The sequence below is a fragment of the Symphalangus syndactylus genome, chromosome 24 (assembly GCF_028878055.3).
Source record: "Symphalangus syndactylus isolate Jambi chromosome 24, NHGRI_mSymSyn1-v2.1_pri, whole genome shotgun sequence".
Taxonomy (NCBI): Eukaryota; Metazoa; Chordata; class Mammalia; order Primates; family Hylobatidae; genus Symphalangus; species Symphalangus syndactylus.
The window spans coordinates 40419164-40446538 of NC_072446.2; the positions used below are offsets into that span (position 1 = coordinate 40419164).

At 46.2% G+C, this 27375-nt stretch overlaps 1 protein-coding gene across 4 annotated transcripts in view; it reads right to left on the reverse strand.

Annotated features, from left to right (window-relative positions):
• Positions 1-11777: 11777 nt before the first annotated feature.
• HCK (HCK proto-oncogene, Src family tyrosine kinase) overlaps positions 11778-27375 on the reverse strand; it is a 50651-nt gene continuing 35053 nt past the window's right edge. For all 4 annotated transcript variants that reach the window (XM_055265835.2, XM_055265837.2, XM_055265836.2 and 1 more), the window contains 5 exons: positions 26657-26836; positions 24833-24909; positions 19470-19623; positions 14509-14640; positions 11778-12316 (listed from right to left, as the gene is read on the reverse strand). In XM_055265835.2, coding sequence (XP_055121810.1) covers positions 12114-12316; positions 14509-14640; positions 19470-19623; positions 24833-24909; positions 26657-26836 — 746 coding nt within the window. In that variant the 3' untranslated portion in view covers positions 11778-12113. The remainder of the gene's footprint in view (positions 12317-14508; positions 14641-19469; positions 19624-24832; positions 24910-26656; positions 26837-27375) is intronic.

The window sequence follows — 27375 nt, forward strand, 5'->3', positions numbered from 1 at the left end:
GCTGCATTGTGGGTAATGGGGGTGTGTGAAAGTGCGCTCGTGCTCTCAGCGCCATCTTTACTACTGGCAGGAAGACCCATTGCCAGGGTTACCTGAGACCTTGATTTGAGGGAAAGGGTGGGCACTCGGGCTCCAAGAGCAGTACGACTCCAAGAATAATTTGTAATTATATATTTAAGTATTTGTTTGACTATCCTATATCCTCTTTAGTAGACTGTAATCCCCATGAGGGTAGACCTTGTTTTTTGTTTGTTTTTTACCTTGCTCTGCCTCATTCCCATCTGTAAAATGGGAAGGGGGTTCATCATAGGCTTGTGATGAGGATTCAGTGACACAATATTACATAAGATGTATTCAATAAATAATTGTCAGTATATGTTTATGTATACTCCTTTGGGCTTGTGGTAGGTGCCCAATACATTATTTTTTAAATGAACGAGTGAAAACCAGCATATTCAGTGGAGGGAGATATCTCTGAATGTGGATGTCATGCACTAGCTTAGTGTGTGACTCCAGACAAGTCACGCAATCTTCCTAAGCCTCAGTTTCCAAATCTGTGAAAAAGAGACTTAAAGAATCATGGTATTAAGGTTAGGAAAGAACTCAAAGTTCATTTGGCCCATGTATATCGCTTTAAACTGAATACAGTACCAGTGCTATCTTAGACTTTTAAAAAAAGCTATTAAAAGAATAATAATGATTAATAATAATCATCAGCACTTGCTGAGCATTTTATGTGCTGCAGCACTTAGCATTATGCTAACAGTTCATTAGACTCTTTTTATCTAATTCTAGGGGGCAAGGGACAGTTGAACTCTGATCCCCACCTATGGGCACCACTGTGGTGGATTTTCTGCAAAGATAGCTGCCATCTAGTTCTGTCCGTCCTTGCATGATGCGCATACGGTTTCTCTCCTCAAGAGAGAGACTCTGTTTTACCTCCTGTTGAATCTGGCTGTTATGTCGGTTGCTTTGACCAATAGGATGTGCTATAAGTGATTCTGCCAGTACTGAGCCTAGGCCTTAAGAGGATTGAAAATGTCTGATTCTACCTTCTTGGTTATAAAGAAGTGTAGCTACTCTGCTGGAAAGGCACCTGGAGAGAGAGGGAGGCCCAGCCAACTCCTCAAGACATTCTAGAAACTACAGCTAAGCACTATAATATGTGATTGAAGTCATCTTGGACATTCCAACCCCCACTGAGCTACTGGCTGAATGCTGCTACATGAATAACCTCATGAATACCATGTGGACCAAAAGAACTGCCCAGCTAAGCGCAGCTGTTTCAGAGTGGGGTGGTTTATTATAGATCATTTCAGTAATAGATCATGGAAACACACACCCATTAACTCTTGTGACCTGCACAACCATCCTGAAGATTGGCAGATTGGCTATTAACCCCAAGGAAGAGGAATCTTGAGAGACTAGGGGGAATTTGCTGCAGTCTCATAGGTTCCAGACTTGGAACCAGTTTTCCTAGAGCTTCGATCCTGAGTGTTTCCCACCATTTCTAGCTGCCTGAAGAAAGATAACTGATAAGGAGCAAAGCTCCATAAATGACCTATTATTTTTTAGTATTTCCATTTTTTTTCTTCTCATGCTTTGTATTTTTCCCTAAAGGCCTTTCGTATCCCAATCTCTTTTGGTGACATAAGCCAGAATCCTGGAACTAGACTGCCTGGGTTCAGAACCCATCTCCACCACTCGTTGGCTCCATAACATGGGCAAGTTTCTCTTTTTTTTCTGAAAAAAAAATTTTTTTTGAGATAGAGTCTCACTCTGTTGCCCAGGCTGGAGTGCAGTGGTGCAATCTCAGCTCACTGCAACCTCAGATGCCCGGATTCAAACAATTATCTTGCCTCAGCCTCCTGAGTAGCTGGGATTACAGGTGCATGTCACCAAGCCTGGCTGAGTTTTTGTGTTTTTAGTAGAGATGGGGTTTTGCCATGTTGGCCAGGTTGGTCTAGAACTCCTGACCTCAAGTGATCTGCCTGCCTTGGCCTCCCAAAGGGCTGGGATTACAGGTGTGAGCCACTGAACCCGGCCTAAATTTTTTTCATTGTTGTAAAATATGCATAACAAAATATTGACTATTTTAATCATTTTTAAGTGCACAATTCAATGACATCAACTACATTCACAATGTTGTCAATCATTACCATCATCTGTCTCCAGAACATTTTCATCATCCCTAAAAATGAATATCCACATGCAAAAGAATGCAATTGGACCTTTATCTCACACTATATACAAAAATCAATTCAAAATGGATTAAAGACTTATAGGGCCAGAAACTGTAAAGCTACTAGACGAAGACATAGGGAAAACTTGACATTGGCTTGGGCAATGATTTTTTGGATATGACACCAAAAGCACAGGAAACAAAAGCAAAAATAGACAGGTGGGATTGCATCAAACTAAAAAGCTCTGCACAGCAAAAGAAACAACAGAGTAAAAAGGCGACCGCCAGAGCTGAAGAAAATATTTACCAATCAAAAACGATGGCTCACGCTTGTAATCCCAGCACTTTGGGAGGCCGAGGAGGGCGGATCACGAGGTCAGGAGATCAAGACCATCCTGGCTAACACGGTGAAACCCCGTCTCTACTAAAAAAAATACAAAAAATTAGCCGGGCGTGGTGGCGGGCGCCTGTAGTCCCAGCTACTCGGAGAGGCTGAGGCAGGAGAATGGCGTGAACCCGGGAGGCGGAGCTTGCAGTGAGCAGAGATCGCGCCACTGCACTCCAGCCTGGGTGACAGAGCGAGACTCTGTCTCAAAAAAAAAAAAAACAATCTGATAAGGGGTTAATATATAAAATATATAAGGAGCTTAAACAACTCAATAGCAAAAAATCCCAAATAACCTGGTTTAAAAATGGGCAAGAGATCTAAGCAGACATTTCTCAGGAGACAGACAAATGGCCAGCAGGTAAATGGAAAGGTGCTGAACATCCTTAATCATCAGGGAAATGTAAATCGAAACCACAATGAGCAATCATTTCACACCTCTTAGAACCGTTATTATCAAAACGACACATAATAAGTATTGGCAAGGATGGGGAGAAAAGGGAACTCTTGCATAAATTGATACAGTCACTATGGAAAACAGTATGGATGTTCATCAAAATTAAAATAAAAAATGGAACTACCATATAATGCAGCAATCCCACTTCTGAGTATATATCCAAAAGGGAATGAAATCAATGTCTGCACCCCCATATTGATTGCAGCATTATCATAATAGCCAAGATATGGAAACACTGCAGCTGTAAACTATATGTTTACTATAAGTATACAACTATATAACATATATAATATATATAACATATTATATATAACATATATAATTTATATATAACATATATAATATATAATGTAATATATAACATAATATATAATATATATTATAATATATAACATATATAATATTATATGTAACATATTTGATTTTATATATATATATATATATATATAACTATATATATATATATGTTATGGAGGAAAAGTTCCACAAAGGCAAAAGTGCCCATGAAAGTCATCGTGCAGCTCTGGTTGGTAGCTTGAAATTCGCCATGGTGGGAATGTTTACACCACAAAAATCAGGAAGTGCTACTAATTGAGGCTTGAATTTTTGTTTTGCTAGCAAGATTTTTTTTCTGTAAAGGGCCGGATTAGTAAATATTTTGGGCTTTGCCAACCATATGGTTGTGTTACAACTACTCAACTCTGCCATCTTAGTGCAAAAGCAGCCACAAATGTTACGTAAATAACAGACATGGCTGTGTTCCAATAAAGCGTAGTTTGCCATAGTTTGCCAAACCCTGGTCTAGACTTAAAGTGACAGAGAAAAATGTTAATATTGCAAATTAAATTTAACGGTGTGCAGTGTCTATAGCTGTTACATTGTGACTAGCACAAAAATGTGACTTTATTTGAAACTCTTTCCCTGTTCAGCAAAGAATTTGCTCATATCATTGACTAGGTCAAGTTCTGATATATGTCTTCTTCATTTCACTTTCATCTTATTCCTGAATATAACCAAAACTATCAACCCACATTCATGTTGGCACTATACTGGGAAAGGGTATTTGTCAAGCAAGTTATGATTGTGGGCAACTGAAGCTTAATCCCGTGGAGAAGCTCTGGGAGATGATGCAAACTACACACCTTAGAGTTACCCCACCCAGGGGCAAGGGAGCAAGGCTGTTTATACATCAACTCCCGAAAGTCATTAACTGAGTACTGTTCCCAGAGGGTGTTAATTCCTTGGCACTTTCAGCCTTCTAGGAACACTGGCAGCTGAGGCTTTTTGCAGTTTTAGGGAAAAAGTCCTCAGAAACAGTGACTCAAGATAATGGCCCCTGAAAAGTCCAGCCCACTCTAAGAGATACGAGTGGGGCACTGGCAGTGCATGCTGCACCCTCAGAGGTGAGAGTCTAGAGGAAGATTGTCCAGGCCAATATGGTGGTTGTGCCCTAAAATGTCCCCAGGGATCCAGGTTTCATCCAGCTTTGCCATCTTTAGAGTTCGTTCATCTTCTTCAGCTGGCAGCTATAGCTCCAGCCTTCACATGTACATTCTAGGCAGCAAGATGGGGGAAGAGATAAAAAATAATGGACACTGCATGGAACTGCAGGTAAAAAAAAAAAAAAAAACTCACACACACACACACGCTATATCACACACCACCACAACTGGCTAATATATCTATACATATATCTACCTAATCTCTGTCTGTCTGTCTGTCTGTCCGTCTATCTATCTATCTATCTACCTATCATCTATCTATCATCTATCTATCTATCTATCTATCTATCTATCTATCTATCTATCTATCTAAGGAGCAAAGATCCTATACCAGTTGTCTTTTAAGAAAGGTTCCTGGGCCAGGCGTGGCAGCTCACGTCTGTAATCCCAGCACTTTGGGGGACCAAGGTGGGGGGATCGCTTGAGCTCAGGAGTTAGAGACGAGCCTGGCCAACTGTCTCTAAAAAAAATTTTAAAAATTAGCTAAGCATCCACCTGTGATCCCAGCTACTCAGGAGGCTGAGGCAGAAGAATCCACTGGAGCCTGGGAGGTCGAGGTTACACTGAGCCACAATCACACCACTGCACTCCAGCCTGGGTAACAGAGTGAGACTCTGTCACAAACAAACAAACAAACGTGAAAAACAAAAGGTCCCTGGAAGCTGCTACATCATACTTTCCACCTACAACCCATTGATCAGAACATAATCACATAGCCACACTTTGCTGGGGGAGGTAGAAGTGTAGCCTTCATTCTGGGTGGTCATGTGTTCCTGGTAAAAATTCTGTTTCTCCAGAAGAAGGAGGAGCTCTCATGAGATCTAGGGGCAAAAAAGAAGAAGGGGGAGCATGGATATGGGAACAACTAGCAGTCATTGCCAACTCCTAAAATGGAAAGGATGGGCGGGGTATGGTGGCTTATGCCTGTAATCCCAGTAATTTGGGAGGCTGAGGCAGGCGGATCACCTGAGGTCAGGAGTTCGAGACCAGCCTGGCCAACGTGGCGAAACCCCCGTCTCTACTAAAAACAAAAATTATGTGGGCATGGTGGCGGGCACCTGTAATCCCAACTACTCAGGAAGCTGAGGCAGGAGAATCGCTTGAACCCAGGAGGTGGAAGTTGCAGTGAGCTGAGGTCACGCCATTGCACTCCAGCCTGGGGGACAAGAGAGAAACTCCATCTCAAAAAAAAAAAAAAAGAAAAGGGAAGGGATGCAAATAGAGTGCAAATTAATATAGTCTTATGGTCAGAATATACTGTGATGGGGACAGAGACATGATCAAATCAAGAGCCCAATTAGGGGACTAAGGAAGTAGTTTTCTTCCAAATTATAGGGAGAAAACGAAACAAATGCCTTACATATAATTAAACTCAAAGCCACAGCTAGTGGCTAGACTGAAACAGGTCATTAGTGCCTTAGAAAGGAGCATGTTAGGCCGGGCGTGGTGGCTCACGCCTGTAATCCCAGCACTTTGGGAGGCTGAGATGGGCGGATCATGAGGTCAGGAGATGGAGACCATCCTGGCTAACACGGTGAAACCCCGTCTCTACTAAAAATACAAAAAATTAGCCGGGCGTGGTGGCGGGTGCCTGTAGTCCCAGCTACTCGGAGAGGCTGAGGCAGGAGAATGGCGTGAACCCGAGAGGAGGAGCTTGCAGTGAGCCGAGATTGCGCCACTGCACTCCAGCCTGGGCGACAGAGCGAGACTCCGTCTCAAAAAAAAAAAAAAAAAAAAATACAAAAAAAAATAGCCGGGCATGGTGACGGGCACCTGTAGTCCCAGCTACTCAGGAGGCTGAGGCAGGAGAATGGCGTGAACCCGGGAGGCGGAGATCGCAGTGAGCTGAGATCACACCACTGCACTCCAGCCTGGGCGACAGAGTGAGACTCTGTCTGAAAAAAAAAAAAAAAAAAAAAAAGAAAGGAGCATGTTATCCTTGCCTGCCTTTATCACCTTCTTCCAGGGGAAGACTGCATGCAGAATTAGTGGCACAAAATTCATCCCCATGTTTTTGTTTGTTTGTTTAATTAATAGACTTTTTTTCCCCCCAGAGACAGAGTTTCACTCTGTTGCCTAGGCTGGAGTGCAGTGGTGTGATCATAGCACACTACAGTCTGGAACTCCTGGGCTCAAGTGATCCTCCCACTTCAACTTCCCAAAATGCTGCAATTACAGGCGTGAGCCACTGTCCCCAGCTGTCAAAATTTTAAAAGCAGTTTTAGGTATACAGAAAAATGATTAGAAAGCACAGAGTTATCATATGCCCCTTCAACTTGCCTCCAATTTCCTCTATTATTAACATCTTGTGTTAGCATGATACATTTGTTACAATCAATGATCTGACATTAATACATTATTAAAGTCCACACTGTACATATGGGATCATTTTTCGTGTTGTAATTCTGTGAATTGGGGCAGGTGTATAGTGATATGTATATGCCATCACAGTTTCATACAGAATAGTTTCAATGCCTGAAAATCCTGTGTTCCACCTAGTCATCTCTCTCTCCCTCCCACTGCTAGACCCCTGGCAACCACTAACTTTGTTACTGCCTCCATAGTTTTGCTTTTCCAGAATGTCATATAGTTGGCATCATACAGTATGAAATCTTTTCAGATTGGATTCTTTCTTAGCAATATATATTTAAGCTTCCTGCATGTCTTATCATGGCTGGATAGCACTTTTTAAAAGGTTTATTTATTTATTTATTATTTATTTGAAATGGAGTTTTGCTTTTTGTTGCCCAGGCTGGAGTGCAGTGGCACGATCTTGGCTCACAGCAACCTCCGCCTTCCAGGTTCAAGAGATTCTCCTGTCTCAGTCTCCTGAGTAGCTGGGATTACAGGCGCCCGCCACCACGCCAGGCTAATTTTTGTGTTTTTAGTAGAGACGGGGTTTCACCATGTTGGCCAGGCTGGTCTCGAACTGTTGACCTCAGGTGATCCACCCGCTTCAGCCTCCCAAAGTGCTGGGATTACAGGCGTGAGCCACCACTCCTGGCCTATTTATTTATTTTTGAATTTTCTTTTTGAGACAGAGTTTCACTCTGTCGCCCGGGCTGGAGCGCAGTGGCGCAATCTCAGCTCACTGCAACCTCTGCCTCCCAGGTTCAAGTGATTCTTTTGCCTCAGTCTCCCCAGTAGCTGGGACTACAAGTATTTGCCACCAAACCCGGCTAATCTTTTTGTATTTTTAGTAGAGATAGGGTTTCGCCATGATGGCCAGGCTGTTATCAAACTCCTGGCCTCAAGCGAGCCACCCATCTCAGCCTCCAAAAGTGCTGGGATTATAAGCATGAGCCACTGTGCCCTGCTATTTATTTATTTTGAGACAGAGTCTCATTCTATCACCCAGGCTGGAGTGCAGTGTCACAGTCACGGCTCACTGCAGCCTAGACCTCCTGGGTAGGTCTCCTACCTCATCCTTCTGAGTAGCTAGGACTGCAGGCACCTGCCACCATGCCCGGCCAATTCTTGTATTTTTTGTAGAGATGGGGTTTCACCATCTTGCCCAGGCTGGTCTCAAACTCCTGGGCTCAAGTGATCCACCCGCCTTGGCCTCCCAGAGTGTTGGGATTACAGACGTGAACCACCGTGCCTGGCCAAAATTATTTATTTATTTATTTTTTGAGACAGGGTCTCGCTGTCTTGCTCAGGCTGGAGTGCAGTGGTACAATCACGGCTCACTGCAACCTCAGTCTCTTGGGCTCAAGTGATCCTCCTGCCTCAGCCTCCTGTGTAGCTGGGACCACAGTTGCATGCTACCACAACCAGCTAAATTTTTAACTCTTTGTAGATATGGTGTGTGGGGGGGTCCCACTTGTTGCCCAAGCTGGTCTCAAACTTTTGGGCTCAAACAATTCTCCCACCTTAGCCTCCCAAAGTGCTGGGATTATAGGTGTGAGCCACTGCACCTGGTCAGCTCTTTTTTCTTAGTGCTGAATTATATCCCATTATATGAATATATCACAAGTTGGTTATCCATTCACCTATTGAAGGACATCTTGATTGTTTCCAAGTTTTGGCATTTATGAATAAAGTTGCTCTAAATATCCATGTGCCGTTTTTGTGAGTGTGTGTAGACGTAAGTTTTCAACTCATATGGGAGCACAATTGCTGGATTGTGTGGTAGGTTATGCTTAGTTTGGTAATAAACTGCCAGATACCTTCCAAAGTGGCTGTACCATTGTGCATTCCCACCAGCAATGAATGAGAGTTCCTGTTGCTCCACATCCTCCTCAGCATTTGGTGTCATCAGTGTTTTGAATCTTAGCTATTTTAGCACATATGTTTTTTTTTAATTGTTGGGTTTTAAGAGTTCTTTATATATTGTGGATACCAGTCCTTCATCAGAGATATCTTTTGCAAATATTTTCTACAAGCTTGGGGATCATGTTTTTCTTTTCTTTTCTTTTCTTTTTTCTTTTTCTTTTTTTTAAGACAGAGGTTTGCTTTTGTCACCCAGACTGGAGTGCAATGGTGTGATCTTGGCTCACTGCAACCTCCGCCTCCTGGGTTCAAGCGATTCTCCTGCCTCAGCCTCCCGAGTAGCTGGGATTACAGGCGCCCACCACCATGCCTGGCTAATTTTTGTATTTTTAGTTGAGACAGGGTTTTACCACGTTGGCCAGGCTGGTCTCGAATTCCTGACCTCCGGTGATTCACCCACTTCGACCTCCCAAAGTTTTGAGATTGCAGGCGTGAGCCACCAAGCTCGGCCATGTTTCTATTTTCTTAATAGTGTCTTTGGCAGAGCAGAGTTTTTAATTTTAAAGAGGTACAATTTATCTTTTTTTTTTCTTTTGTGGATCATGCTTTTGGTGTTGTATCTATCCCCATGTTTTTACCTGTCTTTTCAGTGACAGAGAGACAAATCAGTGTGGTTTGGGCGGTATAAATTGAAAGAGTAGGAAGCAGAAATTGATCTCTTAACCTTGTCCATAAGCAATAGGCTCCAACTCCTGAGATCATGCCTGAGTTGCTGTGGCTGTCATACTTTTATGTAACAAAACAACCCCAGAACACAAAAGCATCTATTTCTCTGTCACATGTCCACAGGTCAGATGGAGCTCAGTTGATCTAGGCTGGGCTCAGGCCTGCAGGCTGGTCTAGGTCTGCTCCATCTATCACTCATCTTCCTCAGACCATGTTCTTTTCAGGACAAAAGACTGGAAGGCAAGCCCAACCGCACAAGCGCGTTTCAAGCCTCTGCTTGCATCACATCTGCTAACATCCCACTGGCTAAAGCAAGTCTCATGGTCAAGCTCAACATTAATGGAGCAGAGAAGTGTACTCCTCCCATTGGATTATTATCACAAATCATAAGGGCAAATTTCCATCAGAAGACCCTGGGTTCTGCTCTCATATACCCAAGCCATACCCCAAACTAGAAAGCAAGAAAGAAATTACCAACTAGGTAAGTTGAAACACTACTAGCTTTATTTTCTACTGTTCTTATATTCAATGCCTAAGGTCAGAACCCCACCCTACTCAGAGGTACAGAATCAAGTTAGTGTAGGATTCCATGGGACCCTGGGGGGTGATGTGATGTACAACCTTCAGGGGATGCAATAATATAGAAAGGTGGTGTTTCCTTTTCACCCATCGTCCACCTCTTTTGTCTTTCTCTCTATGGTAAAAACTAGCTCCCAGGGACTTTCAGCTGAGGCAACATTCAGGAAGCCACCACCACTTCGTCTTCTTTGCTTCCTACGCAAGTCTCCCACCCCTCCACTGAGAGCTTCCCCTGTAGGGTACTAGACACCTCTCAGCAGCCATATCTCCAGACCAGGATTCCTGCAATGGCAAATACCACCTCGACAAGTATGATGGCTGCTTGACCCGTGGGAAATGTCAGGTCTGCAGGCAGCCCCCAACCCTGGAGGCGGCCCCCAGCTCTGGGGAGCTGTAAACTGACCAGCTCTTGTAGCAATGTGGCCTAACAGGAAAGTCAGGGTCCCAAATCATGAGAAACCATTCCTGTCATCCTGGAAGACCCAGCTCCTTGGAGGCAAAACCCATCCAGCATCTGGATACCAGCGGAGAAGGCAGAATAGTGCCCCCCGCCGAAAGATGTTCATGTCCTAACCCTCAGAGCCTGTGAAAATGTTACCTCACATGGCAAAGGGACTTTGCAAAGGTGATTAAGAATCCTGAGATGAGAAGATTATTCTGAATTATCCAGGTGGGTCCAAGGAGTTCTTACAAATAAAAGAGGGGAAGAAGACTCAGAGTCAGAGGAGATATGAAGATGAAAGCAAAGTTTGGAGTAATGAACAAAAGGGGCTGATGAGTGAAGGAATGGGAGCAGCCTCTAGAAACTGGGAAAGGCAAGGAAACAAATTATCCCCTAGAGCCTCCAAAAAGAATGCAGCCCTGTCAACCCATTTCAGTCCCTCTGACTTCTGGAACAGTAAGGTTATACATGTGTTGATTGATTGATTGATTGATTGAGACAGGGTCTCGCTTTTCTGGAACAGTAAGGTTATACATATATCTACGTATGTATGTATTTATTTATTTATTGAGACAGGGTCTCGCTGTCTTGCCCAGGCTGGAGTGCAGTGGCACAATCTCGGCTCACTGCAACCTCCACCTCCCAGGTTCAAGCAATTCTCCTGCCTTATCCTCTCCAGTAGCTAGGATTACAGGCGCCCACCACCACGCCTGGCTAATTTTTGTATTTTTAGTAGAGAAGGGGTTTCACTATGTTGGCCAGGCTGGTCTCGAACTCCTGATCTCAAGTGATCACCCACCTCAGTCTCCCAAAATGCTGGGACTATAGGCATGAGCCATTATGCCCGGCCCAGTAATGTTATACAGTTTTGTTGTCTTAAGCTACCGGATATGTGGTAATTTGTTACAGGAGCAAGAAGAAACTAATATAGCCAGTAACTATTTTAGGGCAGTTAGAAAACCTCAAGCATTGAACCCCACTTTTCTTTCCTTTCTTTCTTCTTCTTCTTCTTTTTTTTTTTTTTTTGAAACAGGGTCTCACTCTGTCGCTCAGGCTAGAGTGCAGTGGCACGATCATAGCTCACTGTGGCCTCGACCTCCTGGGCTCAAGCAATCCTCCACTCCTCGGTCTCCCAAAGCACTGGTATTACAGGTGGGAGCCACTGCCCCCAGTCTGAACCCCACTTTTCTTTGTATTTCTAGTCCCCAGGAGAGTCCTTCACCCTTTTTGACTTGTCATACAGCAAGAAGGCAAATAGATATTCAAGAATTGGAAGAACAGGAAAACCAACCTTTTGGTAAAGACTTTGGCATTTATATCTTTTATTTAAATATTCATTTCACTATTTTGAAAGTTTCCCTTCCAAATCACAGCTGTAACTAAAATCCAATCATTCCAGAAAATAGAAATATCAACTTGGGGGCTTCCTGAGAATGTCAGATTGTGGATCGCGAGAGTCAAAAAGAGATTTTCCAGTCCAACCTACCCACTGGACAGTTGAGGAAACTGTGGCTGAAGCGAGGGTGGGTTTCTGGGAGTAGGAAGGGGGCGTGGGCCCTGGTGGATGGTGCTGGAGCCACCTTGCAGCCACCACTTGGGCACCCCCTGGCCCTGCCCTGTCCTCCCCATCATGGCTGCTGTTGGTACTGGCTCTCTGTGGCCGTGTAGAAGTCGTCCAGCACACTCTGGATGTATTCGAAGGTGGGCCGCTCCTCCGGACGGTTTTTCCAGCAGCGCATCATGATGTTGTAGAGCTCCTCTGGGCAGTTCTCCGGGCGAGGCATCCGGTATCCACGCTCCAGAGCTCGGATCACTTCAGGGTTTGACATCCCTGAAAAGGAGCCATGGAATTAGAAAAGGAAGCAGTTAGGAAATGAGAGCCCAGGGTTGGCAGGCCCTGTGGCCTCCCCAGCAGGCATCACTCCCCACCTCACCTTGCAAGCTGAGCCCCTTCCACTGTGAAAGACAGAGACTTCCACCCTCAGCTTCACTTGCAGCTAGGACATGGGCCTGGGACCCAGTTTGGGCTAATGGGAGCTGACGGGGAGGTCTGCTGGGAAAGTGCCTGAAAGGTTTTCCTCCTGCTTAGAGGAGAGTCTTTGGAGAATGTACCCTTCATCTCTTCCTTTGAACATTGTGAGATACTTATGATACTTGGAGGTGACAACATGGAAAAGACCATCACAGAGACAGGAACCCAGAGTCCTGACAGCTGCTGAGCTGGTGAAACCAGTCACCAATGGCAGATGGGGAGTGATAGATTGCTTCTGTTTCAGTTACTCTTTGTCTGTTATTTTGTTCCTTGCTGTGGAACACATCCTAATGGATTTAGCGTCTATTGTGTGTTGCCTGGTTTTGACTAGTGCACCCTCAAGACAAAACATTCAGGTGGCCAGATTCAGTGTCAACCTATGGGTGGGACCATTTTTTTGTTCAGTTCAAGTTTCTATTAGCTGTTCATAAGAATAGCCATTCAATGTCTGTGATCCCCAATTTTATATTATTAGTCTCAAACTCCAAACTCATGAACTCAAGTGCTTCCTTTACTTGGATGTCTCTATACTTAAGTCAACTCAAATTTAACAGAGCTAAAACAGAGCTCTCCAATTTCTATCCCTAGACCATTACCCACCCTGTGGTGCAAAGCCAGGGTAATCATCCTTGATTCTCTCTCTCTCACCTCCTAAGTCAGCAAGTCAGATCTTTTCTTCTTTTGAAACGTAGTAGTAGTTCATCAACATATGCTAGTCACGAATGCTACCACCCTGTCCAGACCATCATCACCTCTGCCTGGGCCACTGCTGTGGCCTCCTCACCGGCTGCCAGCCTGTTCCCCTTCCCTCCCATTCATTCTCCATGCTGAAAGCATCGCTTAAAAATGGAAATCACCAGCCCAGCAACATAGCAACACCTTGTCTCTCAAAAAATTTAAAAAATTAGCTGGGCATGGTGGTGTGTGTCTGTAATCCCAGCATTTTAGGAGGCCAAGGCTGGAGGATCGTTTGAGCCTGGAAGTTAGAGACCAGGCTGCACAACGTAGTGAGATCAAGTCTCTACAAAAAAATTAAAAAAATAAAAAATAGCCAGGCATGGTGGCATGTGCCTGTGGTCCCAGATACTCGGGAGGCTGAAGTGGGAGGATCACTTGAGCCTAGGAAGTCAAGGCTGCAGTGAGCTATGATTGCACCACTGCACTACAGCCTCAGTGACAGAGTGAGACATTGTCTTAAAAAAAAAAAAGGTGGAGAAAGGACAAGATCTGATTTACAGTTTAGAATTATCCTTCTGGCTACAAGTGGAGAATAGGCTGTAGGACATAGAGGGAGAAAACAGTAAGACTGATGAGGATGCCGCCGCACCATCCATGGGAGATGATGCTGGCCTGGATGCAGTGGAGACTGTGGAGTTCAAAGTGTTGAGACTTGGGATATGTTTTGGAGTCAAGTGGCCAAAACCTTTTGACTGCTCAGATGTCATAGGGGTGAGGCCAGGCACGGTGGCTCATGTCTGTAATCCCAGCACTTTGGGAGGCCAAGGCAGGTGCATCACCTAAGGTCAGCAGTTCGAGACCAGCCTGGCCAAAATGGTGAAACCCCATCTCTACTAAAAATACAAAAATTAGCCAGGCATGGTGGTGGATGCCTGTAATCCCAGTTACTCAGGAGGCTGAGGCAGGAGAATCGCTTGAACCTGGGAGGCGGAGGTTGCAGTGAGCCGAGATCACGCCACTGCACTCCAGCCTAGGCGACAGAGGGAGACTCCATCTCAAAAAAAAACAAAAAAACAAAAAAAAAAAAAAAAAAAAAAAGTCATAGGAGTGAGAGAGAAGGAAGGGCCAAGGAGGCCCCCAGATTTCAGGCTTAAGACACTAGGTGGATGGAAGTGCCTTTAACTAAGACAGGAAAGGTGAGGGAAAGTTGGGGGTGAGGATCAAGAACTCAGTTTGAATGGACATATTGTCCAGATGAGCCCATTGCCAGGCTGGGCCCTGGTAGCAGCCCCGAGCTGATGCCCCTTCCCTACCTGGGTAAGGGATCCGGCCGTAGGTGACGATCTCCATCAGCAGGATACCAAAGGACCAGACGTCTGACTTGATGGTGAAGGAGCCAAAGTTGATGGCTTCAGGAGCTGTCCACTTGATGGGGAACTTGGCCCCTGCAGGGTTGAACAGAGCAGAGTCGGGGGAAGGCTGGGGAGTAGTGAGGGTTGGCTCTGCTAAGTTGGGGGAACAGGCAAGGGCAACAGCTGCCAACATCTGCCCCTGCAGACTTGCAATTTCCCTGTTACGTGGCCTCCCTGTGGAAGCAAGGGACATCCATCCTGAGGACAGATGGCTAAACAAGGAGGAGTTGTCTTAGGGGTCTGGGGTATGGAAGTTCACTCTAGAAGCCTCCTTGTTGATTCAGCTGATACCCCAGTTAACTACAACTCTGAAGAGTGGAATCCCGGAGGTCACAGGTCTTTGGGGATAGAAGGACTTCAGGGGGCCTTTAGTCCAGGTTGCAGCCGATGCCTCGGTCCTCTCACCCCGGGCGATGGGAAAAGGGAGGATGCTGGCTCTCAGCCCATGAGGTTTCCACCAGTCACGGTGTGTCTCCCCCTTTACCCGCCCCTCCTCCCACCTAGTCTGACATGGGTTTAGTTCGCCTTTTCATTTTTTTTTTTCTTTTAGAGACTCTGTTTCCCAGGCTGGAGCGCAGTGGCACAATCATAGTTTACTGAAGCTTCGAACTCCTGACCTCAAGCTATCCTCCTGCCTCAGCCTCTTGGGCAGCTGGGGTTACAGGTGTGCCCCACTATGCCAAGCTAATTAAAAAAACTTTTTTGGCCAGGTACGGTGGCTCGCTCCTGTAATACCAGCACTTTGAGAGACCGAGGAGGAGGATCACCTGAGATCAGGAATTCGAGACCAGCCTGGCCAACCCCACCTGTACTAAAAATACAAAATTAGCTGGGTGGGGTGGCAGGTGCCTGTAATTCTAGCTACAGGCTGAGGCAGGAGAATCGCTCGAACCCAGGAGGCGGAGGTTGCAGTGAGCCAAGATCACACTGCTGCACTCCAGCCTGGATGAGAGTCAGACTCCGTCTCAAAAAAATAAAAAATAAAACAATTTGTAGAGACAGTGTCTTATTATGTTACCCAGCCTGGTCTCAAAACTCCTGGGCTCAAGCGATCCTTCCACCTTGGCCTCCTAAAGCACTGGGATTACAGGTGTGAGCCACTACACCTGGCCTAGTTATCCTTTTTTAGTATTTATCTTAATTATATCATGGTTGGTGAACATGGGCTATAGAATATATGTTGTTTGGAATTTGTTGAGACCTGCCTTATGACTGAGTACGCGGTCAAGTTTTGAAAATGTTCTCTGTGTGTGTGTGTGTGTGTGTGTGTGTGTGTGTGTGATTGTGTGTGTGTGTGTATATGTGTTTTCTCCCTTCCTCCTTTGGATCTAGAGACTTTTCTTGATTTCCTGCTTATCTTCTTCTTCTGGTTTAGAAATTATACATTCTACTTTTATTCCTTTAGTCATTACCCTTATTTATTTATTTACTTATGTTTTGAGACGGAATCTCACTCTGTCTGCCCAGGCTGGAGTGCAGTGGTGTCATCTTGGCTCACTGCAAGCTCCGCCTCCCGGGTTTCACGCCATTCTTCTGCCTGAGTCTCCGGAGTAGCTGGGACTACAGGCGCCCACCACCACACCCGGCTAATTTTTTGTATTTTTAGTAGAGATGGAGTTTCACCGTGTTAGCCAGGATGGTCTCGATCTCCTGACCTCGTGATCCGCCCTCCTCAGCCTCCCAAAGTGCTGGAATTACAGGCAGGAGCCAACATGCCCGGCCCTATTTATTTATTTTTTTGAGACAAGGTCTTGCTCTGTTACACAGGCTGGAGTGCAGTCACATGATCTTGGCTCACTGCAGCCTCAACCTCCTGGGCTCAAGTGAATCTCCCACCTCAGCCTCCTGAGTAGCTGGGACCACAGGCTCGCACCACCACACCTGACTTATTTTTAAATTTTTTGTAGAGATGGGGTCTTGCTATATTGCTCAGGCTGGTCTTGAACTCCTGGGCTCAAGCAGTCTGCCCATTTTGGCCTCCCAAAGTGCTGGGATTACAGTCATGAGCCACTGTGCCCGGTCTAAATTTTTTTTTTTATTGAGTTACAACATACATGAAATAATATGCACAAATCTTTAATATCCATTTTGCTGCAGCTTTATATATGTATATACCCTTGTAATCACCATCAGATTGGGCTGTAGAACATTTTCAGCATTTCAGAAGGCTCCTTTCTACATCCTTCCAGTTAATACTCCCTTACTTAAGGTGACTACAGCCTGTGCACGGTGGCTCATGCCTGTAATCTTAGCACTTTCAGAGCCTGAGGCAGGAGGATCACGTAAGTCCAGGAGTTTGAGACCAGCCTGGGCAACACAGTGAGACACTGTCTCTACAAAAAATTAAAAAATTAGCTGGGCATGGTAGCACGTATCTGTAGTTTCAGGTACTCAGGAGGCTGAGGCAGGAAGATTGCTTGAGCCCAAGAGTTGGAGGCTACAGTGAGCTATGATCTCACCCCTCCACTACAGCCTGGGCAACAGAGCAAGCACCTATTTTTTTTTTTTTTTTTTTTGAGACAGAGTCTCGCTCTGTCACCCAGGCTGGAGTGCAATGGCACAATCTCGGCTCATTGCTGCAACCTCTGCCTTCCAGGTTCAAATGATTCTCCCGCCTCAGCCTCCTGAGTAGCTGGGACTACAGGCACCTGCCACCACGCCCAGCTAATTTTTGTATCTTTAGTAGAGACAGGGTTTCACCATATTGGCCAAGCTGGTCTCAAACTCCTGACCTTGTGATCCGCCTGCCTTGGCCTCCCAAAGTGCTGGTATTACAGGCGTGAGCCACTGTGCCTGGCCGCACCGTCTCTTTAAAAAAATAAATAGGACTGGCACAGTGGCTCACATCTATAATCCCAGCACTTCAGGAGGCCCAGGCGGGTGAATCACTTGAGGTCAGCAGTTTGAGACAAGCCTGGCCAAAATGGTGAAACCCTGTCTCTACTAAAAATACAAAAACTAGCCGGGCATGATGGCGCACACTTGTAATCCCAGCTACTCGGGAGGCTGAGGCAGGACAATCGCTTAAACCCAGCAGGGGGAGGTTGCAGTGAGCTGAGATGGCGCCAATGCACTCCAGCCTGGGCAGCAGAGCGAGAGTCCGTCTCAAAATAAATAAATGAATAAATAATAAAAATTAGGCTAACAGAAAATAAAGGTGACTGCAATTCTGACCTCTGGTGCTATAAATAAAATTTGCCTGTTTCTTTAACAGCTTTATCGAGATAGAATTCACAGACCATACATTTCACCCATTTAAAGTGTATAATTCCGTGGCTTTCAGAATATTCACAAAGTTGTGGATTTTAGAATACTTTCATCACATTTCCCTGCAAAAAACCCACAGAAGTCACTCCTCATTTCTCCCAACTCCCCACCGCCAGCTGTAGGCACCAATAATCTACTTGCTGTCTCTTTAGATTTGTCTGTTCCGGGCCAGGCGTGATGGCTCACACCTGTAATCCCAGCACTTTGGGAGGCTGAGGCGGGCGGATCATTTGAGGTCAGGAGTTTGAGTTCAGCCTGGCCAACATGGTGAAACCCTGTCTCTACTAAAAATACAAAAATTAGCTGGGTATGGTGGTGCACGCCTGTAATCCCAGCTACTCAGGAGGCTGAGGCACAAGAATTGCTTGAACCTGGAAGGCAGAGGTTGCAGTGAGCTGAGATTGAGCCACTGCACTCCAGCCTGGGTGAGAGAGCAAGACTGCATCTCAAAGAAAAAAAAAAAAGATTGCCTATTCTGGACATTTCATAGAAGAGGAATTATACAATATGTGGTCTTCATGCTAGCTTTCCTTTGACATAATGTTTTTAAGGGTCATCTGTGTTCTAGCCTGGCATAGTACTTCACTCCATTTTATGGCCAAATAATATTCCATTGTATGGATATATCACATTTTGTTTGTCTGTTCATCAATTGGTGGACATTAAAGAGCATTTTTTCCATTTTTTTGGCTATTAGGAAGAATGCTGCCATGAATGTCCAATTACATATTTTGTCTTTTTTAGAATTTCACAAAAACGAAACCAAGCGGCATCTACTCTTTTTTTTTGGTCTAATTTCTTTCATTTTGATATTATACCTGTGAGAGTTACCCATTTTGGTGCATTTAGCATTGGTTTGTGCCTCTTTCTTTCTTTCTTTCTTTCTTTCTTTCTTTCTTTCTCTCTCTCTCTCTCTTTCTTTCTTTCGACGAGATCTTGCTCTGTTCACCAGGCTGGGTGCAGTGGCATGATCACGGCTTACTGCAGCTTCAACTTCCTAGACTCAAGTGATCCTCTCACCCTGACCTCCTGAGTAGCCACAACTACAGGCATGTGCCACCATGCCTGGCTAATTTTTTAAATTTTTGTAGAGACTAGATCTTCCTGTGTTGCCCAGGCTGGTCTTGAGCTTCTGGGCTCAAGCAGTCCTCCAGTCCTGGCCTCCTAAAGTGCTGGGATTACAGGCGTGAGCCACTGAGCCTGGCCGGTTTGTGCTTTTTCATCACTGCGTGGTATTATATTGTGTGAATATACCACAATGTATACATCCATCCTCCTGCTATGGACATTTGGATACCCTCCCCATTTTTGTCTGTTATGCACAAAGCTGCTCTTACCCTTAATTTCAACATATATTTGCCCACTCCCTCTAAAATCTATCAGTACTTCTCAATCTGATCTAAAATCTCCTCAAAGTCTCTGGGTGAGACTCTGAAGTTCAGGACATTATCCAGAAGGATCCACCAAGCTCAAGAATGCACAGCTAATACTGGGGCAGACTCTTGCATTTTACCAATCGCTCTCACAAGTATCAACTCTCAACACTCACAGGCATCCAAATGGACAACATGGGGCTGCTTGGCAGCGTTCCCTACCTTCCCGAGCTGTGTACTCATTGTCCTCAATGATCCGGGCCAGGCCAAAGTCAGCAATCTTACACACGAGGGATGCAGAGACCAAGATGTTGGCAGCTCGGAGGTCTCGGTGGATGTAGTTCCTCTGCTCGATGAAGGCCATGCCTTCTGCAATCTGCACCCCAAACAGAGATACCTTTGTCCTCAGACCTGGCCTACGCCAAGATGGCCCCACCCGAAAGCAGCAGAGAGGTGTTCAAGTGAAGAAAATGTGAAATGTCTGCACCAGCTCTCCCTCTTGTGTCGGGAGGGCCCCAGGGCTCAGGGTGGCATTCCTTCATCAACCCATTCAGGTCAGAGGGATCCCTAAGGAGGCCTGGGCCAGTTTGGGGGATTCTCTAGAATTCCAAGACTTCCAGAGAGCACTTTGAAATGTTCTCAGGGAAAAAGCAATGGGACTATTTCTCCAAGACCTTTTCTTCCAGGAACACACATACACACACACATGCACATGCACACACGCACACACACACACACACATGAACCCTAGGATACTACGAAGAGCTTTCACCTTCAACTCTTTCTGGGGACAACCCAGGTTCATGTCATATTCTGCTATACCTCTCATATCTTCCTCATGCCCCAGCCTGGGTAGGGAAAATTCACCTATTTACTCAACAGAAATCTACTGAGTGTCTTGTAGGTGCCAGACATGTTGCTTGAACAGGTGATGAGCCTGGCAAAGCCCTGCAGGTGGTAAGTACCATAAAGAAAAGATAAAACAGGCCGGGCATGGTGGCTTACACTTGTAATCCCAGTACTTAGGGAGGCCGAGGTGGGTGGATCACTTGAGGCCAGGAGTTCAAGACCAGCCTGGCCAACATGGCGAAACCCCGTCTCTACTAAAAATACAAAAAGAAGATGAGCATGGTGGTGCACGCCTGTAATCCCATCTGCTCAGGAGGTTGAGGCATGAGAATTGCTTGGACCCAGGAGGCAGATGCTGCAGTGAGCCGAGATCGTGCCACTGCCCTCCAGCCTGGGCGACAGAGCAACACTCTGTCTCAAAAAGAAAAAAAAGATAAAACAATGTAACAAAATATGACCTGTAGAGAGATTTTTTGGATTGGGCGTTCAGGGAAACCTGCTTTGAGGGGGTGAGATTTTAGCAAAGATCTGAATGATGATAATAATAAGTGTGTCACATAAGAATATTCTAGGCAGAGAGAACATGAGGTGCAAAGGCGTGGAGGTAGGAAAGAGCTTGGGTGTTCATGGAACAGCACAGAGGCCAGTGTGGCCAGCAGAAGATGCCACAGAGAGAGTAGGGAGAGTTGAAGTTGAGAGGGAGGCCGCCAATCATGAACTGCCTTGTAGGCCAGGAGAGGAGGGTGGATTTTATTCTGAGTGTTTTGGGGAGATACTAGAGGCCTTCAAGCAGGAGCGTGACATGTTCTGATGTACATTTAAAGATCACCGTGGCTGCTGAGTGAATAACAGACTGCGTGGAGGATTCTTATTCACACCAGGGGCCCTAGAAGCCTCTGATGAAAACACAGGGATTATGTCTTGCAGACATTTTTACATACAAAGGTTTGGACAAAAGAGGTTGAAGATAAACTCTCAGATGCCCAGAAAGCAGCACTTTTGGTTTACAAACTGGGCTTGAGCTCTTTGAGGCAGGAATGATCATGATCTCTGTTTTACAGACATGGAACCACTTGTTCCAGATCACACCACCAGGAAAATTCTGAATGTCAGGCTCAAACCAGTCTGAGGACTCCCAATCCAGTGCCTCCTGCTGCCTCTAAATAACCCAGCACTCCAGTGCTCTGGCAGACTGCAGCTGGGTGCAGTCTGATGAAATTATTCTGGAAGTGAGGGCATCTGACTAGACAGAACAAAGCACCGCCGGCCAGCTTCCCAAGGTCTGAGGCAAGTGGGTGGCGCACTTGCAAGGGGTGGACAGCAGGGGACACCCGAGGCAGTTAGAATGGAGACCCATGCTTTGCTTTTTTCTTTTCTTCTTTTTTTTTCTTTTGAGACAGGGCCTTGCTCTGTCACGGAGTACAGTGGTGGGATCACAGCTTACTGCAACCTGTGCCTCCTGGGCTCAAGCAGTCTTCCCACCTCAGCTTCCCAAGTAGCTGGTACTATAGGTGCATGGCACTATGCCAGACTAAATTTAAAAAGAATTTTTTTTTTTTTTTTTTTAATAAAGAAGAGGTCCCACTCTGTGGCCCAGGCTGGGCTCAAAGGGTCCTTCTGCTTCAGCTTCCCAAAGTGCTGGGATTACAGGCCTGAGCTGTCACGCCCAAGGGAGACCCAGAGACCCCAATTTTTCAATAAAAACTTGGAAGAGACTCTGATTTTGTTTAGAATAGTAGGGGGTGGGGACGAAATGGGGATGAGGTTGCCAGGGTGGAGTGAGACAGCATCTTGGCCCTGGGAGTGTGGGAAATTTATGAGTCCTTAGACGAACAGTTAACAAAAATTATTATGCTAATGGAAGGCATCATAGCTTATTTATAAGATGATACTTAAACACTTATGTGACATTTACCATGTGCTTTGGAGGAGGCACTTTTGCTATCAGCCCCATTCCACAGATAAGAAAACTAAAGCCCAGAGAAATAGGTAAGTGGCCCCAGCTTACACAGCTTGCAAGTTGCAGAGCCAGGGCTGGAGCTCCAAAAGCGCTGCTTGGGGTCCACGCACTTATCTGTCACTCGGCCCAGCTTTTTTTGCCTTGCTTTTCTTCTAGAGCGAGCACTAATGCTGGTAGTTACCACTGTTTGATCCTCACTGGCAGATGCTCATATGCTACTGATTTTCACAGGAGCTCAATGGGGCAGGGATGACACCCCACTTAGGAGACAGCAGAGGGTAATAGCTAAATGGCTCTGGAGCTGGACCAACTCAGCTTGAGCGCTGCGGCTCTGTGATGTCAAGCAAGTTGTGTCATCTCTCTGTACCTCACTTTTCTTCTCTGTAATAGCACCTGGTTCCGAGGGGTCATGTGAAGATGAATCCCCTAAGCCTACATCAAGGGCTTAGTAGAGTGTTTGGCACATAGTTAAGTATTTATTTCAAGAGTGGCTCCCAGCGCTCCCAGCGGGGGAAAGTGGCACTCAGAGAGGTTAAGCAACTTGCTCGAAGCTACACAGGCAGAGCTGAGATCAAAACAAAACTCTGTGTGACTCCTAAGCCCAGATGCTAATAGTGTTGCTTCTCAAGGATCTGCTGACTGAATGAATAACGAGTAGGTTTATTGGGCCCTGGTGTAAGCACTGCGGGTTGATAAGGTGGTGAGATTTCATGACCCCCAAATAGGGTGCCATGAGGTTGGGTATTGGAACTGGGGTTTGCTTCCAAAGGGTATCAGGGAGTCACAGCATCAGAGCTGGAAGGACCTGTAGAGCTCTTCAAACTGAATCCTATGGATGCCTCAAGGTTATATGGGGGTGGGGGACACAAAAGAAAGGCCACAGATAAGCCCCCCACCCTGCTTCAGTCAGAGCAGCTCTGTTTTGACCTGTTTGTATATATGCAGCTACTGCATAACGTTTCATGTCACCCACAAAGCTGTGACTACAAAAACACCACATGTGTGGTCCAGTTCCCCACCTGCTGCTCCAAGCTGCCTCTCTGAGTCTGGAGGTGAAGACCAAGGCCCAGGGTGGGCTCCTTTCTGTCCCTGGGCTCTGAATCTACCTCTGCTGCTGGACAGATGAAGGCCCAGAACCTGTTTTCCTCCCTTTTTTTGTTTTTTCCTCTGTGAAACGGGCAGAGTGGCTCTTGTCCTGGTCCATGACTGCTGCCCAGCAGGGTTTCTGCTAGTTGGAAGGTGATAATTTAGCAACAGACCAGTCTATTGTCTCCCAGAGGACCTGGCCCACTGGAGTGAAAACACATTTCCATATGCCTCTGGCATTCCAGGCTCTGAAAGTAGAGTCTTTTGTTACACATTGTGGTGTCCTCTGGGCCCCTAAATTTGCATACTCAAATGAGCCCTGCCCTTGGCATCTCCAGCAGGCCCAGCTGAGGCCCAGGCAGGGTCTCACTCAACTCCCACCACCCCTGGGCTCCTGCTGAGTAGGCTGAACTCCTTCACCTACTTTTGCACAGGCTGTTTCTTTTGTCTATAAGACCTTTCCATTTTCTCTTCATCTGCTCAACTTCTACTCATCCTTCAGGCTCAGCCTAGAGGCCACTTCCTCCAGGAAGCATTCTCTGATTGCTCCTGGACCAGGCTAAATGCTCTACTATGCACTCTAATACCACCCTGTCCTTACACTCTGTTTTCCCATACATCAGAGAGAGCATGAGAGAGGACGGAAGTGAAAAAACCGCTTAGGCTGGGGATGAGAGGAGCTGCAAAGGGCTTGGGGAACATGAGAAAGAAAATTAGGTTTTCAGCAGTGTTTCTGCGATTTGCAAACATTATTTACTTTGTTAGATATTGTGCTCTTTTGACTCAGCCAGGACCACTTGGGTCATGGTCTCTAAGAGATTGGTTATTTAATACTCATCTTCCCATCTGGACTGTGAACTCTATTAGGACAGGAACATTTCCATTTTGTTCACTGCTATATCCCCCATAATTAGCACAGTAACTTATGCAAGCCATTTAACCACACTGGGGCTCAGTTTCCACATCTGTACTTTACTTCTGCTCTATGCCTCAATTTCCTATTCTGTAAAATGGGATGATAATTACCTACTCTGTGGCCAGACTATTACACTGGGGGGGTCCCTGGGATTTGTGTTCTTGGTCAGTCGCCTCCCACACTGATTCTGGGCATGTCTATGTGACTTGGCCAATGGGCCATTAGCAAGCCTGATGCAGGCAGAGGCTTAATGACAGCCTGCTCATGAAGGCTTGGCCCCTGGTCCAGCTCTGTTTTGGAACCCAGCTGCTGCGCTGTGAAGAAGCTCAGGCTGGGTGATTGGGTGGTGAGGGGCCATGTGGAGAGACCCTGGAGGCTGAGCCACGCCTTGGACATTCTAGCCTGGGCAAGTGCCAACAGTATGCATCTGCACCTCACTTTACCATGACGAGAAGAACCACCCAGCTGAACCCAGGCAACCCACAGGATCATGAGAAATAACAATTGCTGTTGTTTCAAGCTACTAGGACTTGGATGGTTTGTTATACCAAAATAGATAACAAAAATCCCAGCCTATAAAGCTTATAGGATGATTAAATGAATGAGTACATGTATAATAAAATACATGCAAAAAGCATAGTTTTATACCGAGCTCTCAATACATTTTACCCATTATTATTACTGCTATCATCATAGTATGTGGTCAGTAAATATTTGGCAAATAAAAAAATTGAATTCCTGTTTCCCTTCTCCGTTTCCGCGTTAAGCTCTCACCTGGGCTGAGAAGTCAATGAGTTTTGGCAATGGCTGCTGGCTGCCCTCATCACTTTTCAGAAAGTCCAGCAAGCTTCCTATATGGGGGAAAGGGGAGGAACATTTACTACTTTTACTATTTAATGGCAAAAACCACAATTACTTTTGCACCAATCTAGTACTTTAGTGTGTGGTGAAGATTTTTCATAGTAGTAGATTTAAATACGAATATTTGTTTGCAATTCGTAGTGTTTGAGAAAGAGAATTTGAGTTTTAGTGAAGTGACTTTTTGATTGCTAGATGGATTCTGTGACTGAGACAGCCCCTGAGCCTGGATGGCTGGGATCATGCCTTCACAGGACTGGCATAATTGCACAGTTAAAATGAAAAAGGCTTGAGGTTTCAAATTGCACTAAATGGGATTGTGTGAGATGATTCTGTTTATCAAAAAATGGGCAGAGTGGCTAGGCATGAGGCTCATGCCTGTAATTCCAGCACTTTAGGAGGCCGAGGCGAGAGGATCACCTGAGGCCAAGAGTTTGAGACCAGCCTGGGCAACATAGCAAGACCCCATCTATGGAAGAAATTTACAACTATATATGTTAGGCCAGGCTCAGTGGTTCATGCCTGTAATCCCAAAGCTTTGGGAGGATCACTTGAACCCAGAAGTTTGAGACCAGCTGGGGCAAGATGGCGAGACCCTGTCTCTAGAAAAAAATTTTAGAAGCTGGGCACGGTGGCTCACGCCTGTAATTCCAGCACGGTGGGAGGCTGAGGCAGGCGGATCACGAGGTCAGGAGATCGAGACCATCTTGGCTAACACGGTGAAACACCGTCTCTACTAAAAATACAAAAAAATTGGCCAGGCATGGTGGCGGGCGCCTGTAGTCCCAGCTACGTGGGAGGCTGAGGCAGGAGAATGGCGTGAACCTGGTAGGCGGGGCTTGCATTAGCTAAGATTGCACCACTGCACTCCAGCCTGGGGAACAGAGTGAGACTCCGTCTCAAAAAAAAAAAAATTTTTTTTAGGAAATTAGCTGGGTGTGGTAGTGCATGCCTGTTGTCCCAGCTACTGGGGAGACTAAGTCGGGAGGATCCTGGAGCCTGAGAGTTTGAGGCTACAGTGAACTATGATCACGCCACTGCACTCCAGCCTGGGCAGGCAGAGGGCAACCCTGTCTCTAAAAATAAATAAGTAGATAAATAAATAAAATTAGCTGAGTATGGTGGCATGGGCCTGTGGTCCCAGCCACTCGGGGGGCTGGGGTGGGAGGATCACTTGAACCCAGGAGTTATGATTGCACCACTGCACTCCAGCAAGACCCTGCCCCTAAAAAACAAACAAACAAAAAATGGCAGGGGTTGAAAATGGTTGTGAAACAGTGGCCTAAAAAAATTCCCTGAGAAATCCTGAGTTGTGGCAGGGCGGGGGTGGGGGCAGAACTGCTGCTTTGCCAGCTCCCTCTCCCAGGGCGTTGGCAAGTACAGGGAAGGTGGCTGATGCGAGAGAGTGGCACCCCCACCACCTGTGCCACACCCTGGCCTCTAAGGCTCACTGTGAACCATAAGCCCCTTCTCCCATTGCCCAGGAGTATTCTGGCCCCATTCCCTTCTCCTGGTAGCCCCTTGTTCTCCCTTCCCCTTGGTGACCCCTTAACATGATTTCACCCCACTAACCAGGAGGGCTGTATTGTTCCACACTAGATTCTCAATGAGTACTTGCTGGAAGAGCTCCTGGCCAGACTGGGGCCATCTCAAGGTCAAGGACCATGTCCAAGCCACCCTTGAGCCTGCAATTGACCAGTATAGGCCACAGCCTGCACCCCCAGCCCCAGCACGCAGCACCTTTGGCCATGAACTCCGTGATGATGTAGATGGGCTCCTCGGTGACCACCGCATGAAGTTTGACCAGCTTGTCATGCTGCAGAGTTTTCATCACGTTGGCCTCTGCCAGGAAGGCCTCCACCGACATGCTCCCTGGCTTCATCGTCTTCACTGCCACCTTGGTGTGCTTGTTGTAGGTGGCTGGAGGGGGATAGAGAGCAGGGAAGGTGGTCAGAGCACACTGGTCTCCTGTACCACCCTAGAAGGCCCAGCTGCAGACCTGCCTCCTCCAGGAAGTCTTTCCTGCTCATCTCAACTCTCAGAGAGGGAAGCGAAATCATGGGGTTAGGCCTCAGACAAATGTGGGTTGAGAGGCGGGTTCACCACTTCCCAGCTGTGCACACTAGGGCAAGTGGCTTAACCTCTCTGAGCTGTGGCTTCCTCAGCTTCCTCATCTGTAAAGTGGAAATGGTAAGCCTTGCCTTTGAAGTGCTGTTGCAAGGATTTAAAAATAGCTTTAAGTGGCTCACATCTGTAATCCCAGCACTTTGGGAGGCCGAAGTGGGCGGATCACAAGGTCAGGAGATCGAGACCATCCCGGCTAACACGCTGAAACCCGTCTCTACTAAAAATACAAAAAGTTAGCCAGGTGTGGTGGCGGGCGCCTGTAGTCCCAGCTACTGGGGAGGCTGAGGCAGGAGAATGGTGTGAACCTGGGAGGCGGAGCTTGCAGTGAGCCG